Source organism: Papaver somniferum, chromosome 4 (genome assembly GCF_003573695.1).
Source record: "Papaver somniferum cultivar HN1 chromosome 4, ASM357369v1, whole genome shotgun sequence".
Classification (NCBI taxonomy): Eukaryota; Viridiplantae; Streptophyta; class Magnoliopsida; order Ranunculales; family Papaveraceae; genus Papaver; species Papaver somniferum.
Genome location: NC_039361.1, coordinates 12,408,598 through 12,416,713, shown reverse-complemented (window position 1 = coordinate 12,416,713; position 8,116 = coordinate 12,408,598). Strand labels below are relative to the sequence as shown.

The window sequence follows — 8,116 nt, the reverse complement described above, 5'->3', positions numbered from 1 at the left end:
TTTCTGCAAGGAAACACAAGTGTGAGTGAAGGAATTGCAGCAGTATCGGATAGTGTTGAGTCAGACACAACCAAACTATGGCATATGCGTTTAGGGAATACCGGAGAAAAGTCTTTGCAAAAGCTGACTTCGCAAGGCTTGTTGAAAGGCATAAAATCATGCAGCAAGTTGGGATTTTGTGAACATTGTGTGAAGGGAAAGAGTACTAGAGCGAAGTTTATGACCGGTAAAATCTCCACCAAGGGAATTCTAGACTATGTTCATACAGATGTAAGGGGACCTTCAAGGACTGCATCCTTGAGAGATAGAAGATATTTTGTCTCCTTTATAGATAACTTCACCAGAAGAGTATGGGTGTACACCATGAATAGAAAGGATGAAGTTTTGGGAATATTTTTGAAGTGGAAGAAGAAGATCGAGATGAAGACCGGCAAGAAAGTGAATGCCTTAAGATCAGACAATGGTGGTGAGTGCAAGTCTGATTCGTTCCTGCGAATCTGTGAAGATGGAGGCATTGAGCATCATTTCACAGTAAGGGAGACTCCACAACAGAACGGGGTGGATGAGCGTATGAATCATACGTTATTGGAGAAAGTACGATGTATATTGTCTAATGCTGGATTAGGCAAGCAGTTTTGGGTTGCAGCTGTGGAATATGCGTGTCACCTAGTGAATCGGTAGCCAACAGCAACACTAGAAGGTAAAACTCTGATGGAAGTATGGTATGGTAAACCAGTTTCAGATTACAGTATGTTACATGTATTTGGTTGTCCCGCTTATTACCATGTGAGGGAAGGAAAACTTGATCTGAGAGCCAAGAAAGCCATTTTCGTGGGTTTCCAGTCATGGGTAAAAGGATATAAGTTATGGTGTCCCGATTCAAAGAAGGTAATGATAAGTAGGGATGTTACCTTTAATGAGACTGCAATGTGGAAGAATGAATCATCTGAAATAGAAGTGGAAAGTCGGCAAATGGAGGAGTTTGAACCGAATGAGAAACCAGCGAAGTCTGTCCACATAGACGAGAATTTAGAAGATGAAGGTTCTGACGAAGACTTAGAATTGGGAACAACTGATGGTTCAACCCAGGAACCAGAACAAGAGGTACAAGTAGAAGAAACACGACCTGAAGTACCGGAAGAAACTACATATTTTGATAGTATTGCTCACAGGAAAGAACCAAGAAGTACTGGCAAACTATAACGGTTTGGAGATATAGTTGCATATGCATTACCAATTGTAAAAGAAGAAATTTCTACCACTTATAAACAAGCCGTCAAGACAGTTGAAAAGTTGGAGTGGGAGAAAGCTATGAGTGAAGAGATGGATTCTCTTGAAAAAAAATGGAACTTGGGAGTTGGTGGAGATACCTAAAGGAGAAAAAGAAATTGGATGCAAGTGGGTATATACAAAGAAGGAAGGATCTCCAATTACAAGCAACGTAAGATACAAAGCAAGGTTAGTAGCTAAGGGTTACGCGTAAAGGGAAGGGATTGACTATAACGAAGTGTTTTCTCCAGTGGTAAAGCATACTTCCATTAGAATTTTACTTGCTTTAGTGGCGCAGTTTGATCTCGAGCTTGTACAACTCGATGTGAAAATTACTTTCTTACACGGTGACTTGGAGGAGACGATTTATATGAAGCAACCCGAGGGGTTTGATGTAGCGGGTAAAGAAGACTGGTTTGTAACTTGAAGATCGTTGTATGGCTTGAAGCAGTCTCCAAGGCAGTGGTACAAACGATTCGACAAGTTTATGAAGACACAAAAGTACACAAGCAGCAACTATGACTCTTGTGTGTACTTCAAACAGCTCCAAGATGGGTCATTTATCTACTTACTTTTATACGTAGATCACATGCTTATTGCGTCTAAGAGTAAGGTGGATATTCAACGATTGAAAAATCAGTTGAGTAGTGAATTTGAGATGAAAGATCTCGGTGAAGTAAGGAAAATTTTGGGCATGGAAATTTAGAGAGATAGGAAATCTAGAACTATTTGTCTTTCTCAAAAGTCTTATTTGAAAAAGGTATTGAAGTGTTTCAGTTTAGATGACAAGACTAAACCGGTAACACAACCTCTAGCTCGACACTTTAAGTTGAATGTTGAACAGTCACCAAGAACAGTGGAGGAGCAGAGGTTAATGGCTGAAATACCATATGCAAGTGCTATTGGAAGCCTTATGTATGCTATGGAATGCACTAGGCCTGATATTTCACAAGTTGTTAGTTTGGTTAGTAGATATATGCATAATCCAGGGAAGGAACACTGGCAGGCTGTGAGGTGGATTCTGCAGTATATTCAAGGTACCATAGATGTTGGATTGAAGTTCTCACGAAATGAAAAAACTGTTTGCAAAGTAGTAGGATACTGTGATTCCGATTACGCTGGAGATTTGGACAAGTTTCGGTCCACTACTGGGTATGTTTTTACAGTTGCGAGTGGACCGATAAGTTGGAGATCAACCTTACAACCAACAGTAGCGTTATCGACAAGCGAAGCTGAATATATGGTTGTTGTAGAAGGTATAATGGAAGCTGTTTGGATGAAAGGTTTGTTTGAGGAGTTGGGGATTCAGCAAGAGAAAGTAAGAGTGTATTGTGACAGTCAAAGTGTGATACACCTAGCTAAGAACCAAGTTTATCACGTTCGAACAAAGAACATCAATGTACGATATCACAAAGTACGGGAAATTGTTGAAGAAGGTGAATTCTGCTGGGAAAGATTGGAACCGCCAACAATCCAGAAGATATGCTCACCAAAGTGGTGACAGGTGAAAACTTTAGAAATTGTCTAAATTTTATCAGCATTGTGCATATTTGAAGACACCTTAAGGGTGTAGTGGTGTTGTCAAGCACATGTGAAGCCCAAAAAGGGAGTGAAGCGTCTTTATGATGAGTGAAGAAGTGAAGCATCTAAGGATGAGTGAAAGCAGTGAAAGTTTGAAGGAAATGGAATGTCAGGTTTCATGCCAAGGTGGAGAAATTAGAGAATAGTAAAGTTGTCCTAGAAATCTTGCCAAGGTGGAGAATTGTTAGTTATTGGCTCGATTTAGGAAACACCTTATTTTAGGAAAGACCAAACTGATTTCCTAAATCAGTTAGCAAGTCACTTTAGGAATCTGATTTCTTTTAGGAATTAGTTCTCTATTTAGGACTTCTATTTCTAGGTGGATTCTAGATTATTCTAAGCCCTATAAATAGAGGTGTAACCCTTTGGTTATTGTATCTCAGTCTGAATTATTAGAGGTGTGTGAAGAAATAATTTGTCTATTCTCTAAGTATTCAATAAGAACTATATTTGTTGCAGTGGAGTAGGAACCTTGCTGAACCACTATAATTCTTTGTGTTCTTGTTTAAATTCTGCACTAGTTTTCTGTTTTCTGTGTGAAGATCTTGGGGTGTTTAGGAAGTAGTTAAGCTTAAGCACAACACCCACTGCCAGACCCAACACTGCTAAACCCACTATACAACTAATCTATTACAAACCTTTACGGCGGTGGGATTGAACCGCTTACTTCCTCTTTACTGGAGTTGATCGGATACCACTGAGCTATGCTCTTGGACCCAACTTGCATTCAACTATAATTATCCCAACCTCCTTCCCATTTGGTAGTTTCTTCTTTTCAACTATCCTTTCAAATTCAATCCATACATTAGACCTTGTTGAACGTAGTTTTTCTTTTCTTCAGCTATTACTGGATCTTCCTCTACTTCTACTTCTTCTCTGGGACGAATCGCAAGTGTTTAGCTAATTCCTAAACCTTGAACACCTGTGTGTTCTGGTAATTGTGATGCCACTGAAAATGAGTGATTTATTGAGGAACCAACATGGTTTGATGATCTTTCGCTTTAGGACATGATTAATTTCACAAATCTGTAATTGAGATGCCCTAATTTCAGAAACCCTAAATTGAAAATTGAGTTTTTAAAATCGAAATTGAACTCAAAATAAATAGAAGAAGAAAACACTAGTTTAATCATACATGATTGAAATAGAAAAGAGGATGAGTTTGCACTGAATTGAGAAGAAAAATGAGTTTTCTGCAGGGAAGGTGAGATTTTCTTCTCTCTTTTTTCTCTCTTTTGTGTCGGCTGAATGAGAAGAGAATGAGTTTTATGCGGAGGATATAGGCTAGGCATATGAATTTGCACGTGTAGTGCACACGTTATCGGATGTCGGATATAAGGTTCACAGAAATTTCCTTAACCGATTCCGTTAAGTTAACACATAAATATCCGATACGTTATCGAAACCGGATATCTGGTAACCGTTACGTCGAATATTAACCTATCGGATTCCGGATATTCGGAAACGGCTATCGGATATTGGATATCCATTGACATGCCTGGTCATGGTAATTTCAAGCCTCGTCAACACCAAGCAATTTGGCTAACTTGTTTGGACTACAACCGATACAACTTAGGTAGTCCGCCACGTACACTAGTTTTTCGTAAAACACTCCCATTGGCAGTTCCGTAATTACCTACCCATCCAAGTGTATTTGCGTAAAGAGCAAAGGATCTATCCGTTGTATCCTCTACTAGCCGTTATATAAAAAGGGGTTTAACTCCCCAAAATCCCCAAAATACTTTTCTGAAAATCACACAAGCAGAGAAAAAAAGAGCGAGAGATAGAAATTTCCAGCAAGAAAGTAATTGAGATTGAAATTGCAAGAGAAACAGAAATAAGAAGAAGAAGATTCATTTAGCGATCCGTATTGTAAGGTTCTAATCCTTCTTTTAGATCTTCTTCTACTTATTTTCTTTATTAATTCATTGTTTGAAAATAAAACGAAGATTTCGGTTGATTCTTCTGGGTATATAGAGGCATATTAAACTTGGGTTTTTCTTTAATTTTAGAAAGATTAAGCATCATACTAATAACTCATGAGTTTTGATTTACTTTGAATAGAAGAAAAATTGGGGGTAATAAATTAGGGTTTTTGTTTAGGTGAATAGTAGAAATTGGGGATTGGGGATGGGTTTTAGTTTTCCTGAGTTTTAAAGAATTATTTGGGTTAGATTTGGAACGGAAGAAAATATTGGGGGGAAATTAGGTTTTTGGTTTTCTTGAGCAGATAGTTAAGGTTTATGTTGAAATAGATGAAAGGGGGATAAAATTAGGATTTTGGTTCTTCTTGAATAGAATTGGTTTTTTTTGTGGTCAATGTAAGTCTTATTATGTTCATTTGATTTTTTTTGTAGAAATAATCCAGTTTGATCTACTACACTCACGTTATAAAATGGCAACAAGAACTCTTGGAGTGATGCAAGATGAGAATTTGCATTCTCACTTTCGAGGTATGTCCCTTTGCTTTTCCAAACCTACTTTGTTGCTGCAATTCAGTGTGTATTGCAAATTTTGAAGTATGTAATTGTAAGGTCTAATCTTGTGTTTGTTCTTTTAGGCCCATCTCGAAAGGCATTGACCAACATTACAAATTCTTCAAAGCTATCTCCACACAAGGCAGCATCAAAGAAGAATCTGTTGAAGAAATCTGACAATGAGCAGAATGGTCTGTATATCAATCCTGGTTTCATCAATTCAAATGTGAAATCAAATTTCAAAGGTATGGGTGTTTGTGTGCTCACTGTATATTAGAGTAATGAATTTGCGTTGAATTGAAATATTTACAGAAGAATGACTCAATTTGCTAATTGTTGTTTGTAGGGGAGACTGTTGGGGGGAAATCAAAAGTTTCAGATGGTCCAAAGAAAGCAGGACTGGGTGGTGGTGGTGTTAGGAAACCACTGGGTGACATTACAAACTCGAGGAAGTTGTCTCTTAAGCAGGAAGTAAAGAATACTAATCCTAAGAAAATGAATGACATTGCTGGAGAGCGGTTCTTACACGATCATCAGAAATGTATTAAATCACAAAATTGTGAAATGGATAGCAAGTTGCTTCTTAAAACACTTGGATTTGATGATGGTAATTGATCTTTATTAGCTTATCTAAGTATTTCAAATAGTTTTTCTTTTATAGTTGTGTTCTTAGTTTTCTTATGAATTTTGAACTTGTAATCATGCAGATTTCTCTGTGCAATTGAGTAAGCCACGCATTGTTCCAGCTTCGTTACCACCAAAGGTATGTGTTTTGATCTCCGTTTCTTCTGTTTCAGTTGGTTGATGGTTAGTTTATTTGTCCAGTTTATCATTAGATGGTTTTTGAATAAAACCTTCAAATAAAATCGTACAAAGTTAATGAGATTCAGGTCTGTGTTAAACCTAATTCCTGCACCATTTCAGGCAAAGGATGAAAACTGGGGTTAGTCTAGTTTTGGACTCTACACGTAGGCGATCTCTATTTTTATCTGAAATTTGAAAGTGAACTATGATTTTCTACTTTGGTGTTCCCATGGCACTGAAACATTTTTATGTGCGATAGATGAAATAGGACTTTACATGTGGGACTTCTCTATCTTTATTTGAAATGGGAAAGTGAACTATGCTTTTCGACTTAGGTTCCCATAGCACTGAAACATTCTTATACCGTAGCATTGAATTGTTGTTTTGTGTGAAAGATTAAATCGGACTCTACACGTAGGCCATCTCTATATTTATTTGAAATGGCAAAGTGAACTACGCTTTTCTACTTAGGTTCCGATGGCACTGAAACATTCTCATATTGTTTAGTATTGAATTGTTCTTTTGCACGGAAGATAAATCTGGGGTTAATTTACTTCTCTGTTTTAACCTCCAATGCAAGTTTACTTCTCTGTTTATATTTGGAAAGTCGGGTATGCTTTGTCAATTTTGGTTTCCTTTGAATCCAATACACTCTTATATTGTTTTAGCTTTGAATTGTCGGTGCAGTGAAAAGATGAAATGTACTGTTAACATTATGTTGTTAGTCTCTAGCAAATCTGGTTTAAATGAGAAAGTAGGGTATGCTATCAGTTTTAGTTTCCTTTAAAGCCAAAGTATATGGATGAAGTCTGCTGTTAAGATTATGTTAATCTCTTTTTATCTTAAAATCTGATTCAACTGAGAAAGTAGAGCATGCAGTAGACTTGGGTTTCCTATATAGCACGGCAGCATACTTAATATCGTTGAATTTTTGTTTCCAGGTTGACTCATTCAGCTCTTTAAAGTCTTTGGAGTATGATGAGATTCCAGAGTTACTCTATGAATTTCGATCCCCACCTCGATGCCGCACTCCTGAACACCACAGTACCTCTCCCTCGATGGACCGATATGCATTTTCTCCTACTCTGATGTTGCTTGGATCGCCATAAATGTTCAAGTACTGGAACTTGTAAAGGTTTGTGGGCGTACACTCTAGTAGTTACTACTACTGATTTTGGAACTTGGATCTCTTTCTGTAGAGGTTCTGTAGGCTTACAGGTAGTTACTACTACTGGTTCTGGAACTTGGATCTCTTTCTGCAGAGATTGTTTACTACTATGTTGTTTCGCGCTTTAGAAATTAAAGTAAACTGGTTACTTTGCTGATTTTGTTTGTAGTAGTTGAACTCAGTTTAGACATTCTTCTCTACTGTGAACAAGAATCATGTAATGTATTGGTTTGTTATTATTAATACAAGTTGTTTCAGTAAAATAGCATTTTTCTTTTTGGGAGTCTTTGCAGAATCTTCCTCAACCATCACATAAAAACCTTTAGGCCCATCAAGACTGATTTGGGGGAAAAAACTGTGTACTTGCAACTTTTCTTAATGGACTTCTGTATCAATCATTGTACATCTACACCAAGGTTGATGAGAATTGCTACAACATTTCATGAGATCCTAAATAGATTCAGTTAGAAGGTGCGAGTGAACTCCCACAGACCACAACTATAATATGATGGAGCTTTCTTTTCAGGCCATTTACCCTGTTCAGGCAGTTTGGCGTTTTCATATTCACCAAGAGACATGGTTAGTTCACCCGTCTATATCTTGATATACCACCGCAATTCAATATCTTAGTGGCTGGTTGCGTTCACCAACGTACAGAACTCGAAAAATTTCATAATGAATCAAGACATTCAAGACAGAAAACACTTGCCTAAGATATAAAATGTCAAAAACCAAAAAGAAAATCTGCCAAGAGGTATGTTCTAAATCAGAAACTGAGCTAACGATAATTTTTTTAGGGAAAATCTTTTAAGCTTTC

The 8,116-nt window shown here is 37.4% G+C and overlaps 1 protein-coding gene across 2 annotated transcripts; it reads left to right on the top strand.

Moving 5' to 3' along the window:
- The first annotated feature begins 4,578 nt into the window (after positions 1–4,578).
- LOC113273537 (protein PATRONUS 2-like) lies at positions 4,579–7,562 on the top strand. 2 transcript variants are annotated; one of them, XM_026523224.1, is made up of 6 exons: positions 4,579–4,722; positions 5,208–5,303; positions 5,411–5,572; positions 5,674–5,934; positions 6,035–6,090; positions 7,073–7,562. In XM_026523224.1, exons 2-6 carry the CDS (start codon positions 5,246–5,248, stop codon positions 7,238–7,240), a joined length of 705 nt encoding a protein of 234 aa, XP_026379009.1. In that variant the 5' UTR covers positions 4,579–4,722; positions 5,208–5,245; the 3' UTR covers positions 7,241–7,562. The 2 variants fall into 2 exon arrangements, with proteins under 2 accessions (XP_026379009.1, XP_026379010.1); XM_026523225.1 differs by having other exon boundaries at positions 4,579–4,727.
- Positions 7,563–8,116: the final 554 nt, after the last annotated feature.

Excerpts from the sequence above, each read along its gene's own strand:
- LOC113273537 (XM_026523224.1), top strand. The coding sequence starts at position 5,246 with ATGGCAACAAGAACTCTTGGAGTGATGCAAGATGAGAATTTGCATTCT. Across the intron at positions 5,304-5,410 it reads TTTGCATTCTCACTTTCGAG|GCCCATCTCGAAAGGCATTG; the intron begins GTATGTCCCTTT and ends TTGTTCTTTTAG. Across the intron at positions 5,573-5,673 it reads TGTGAAATCAAATTTCAAAG|GGGAGACTGTTGGGGGGAAA; the intron begins GTATGGGTGTTT and ends TGTTGTTTGTAG.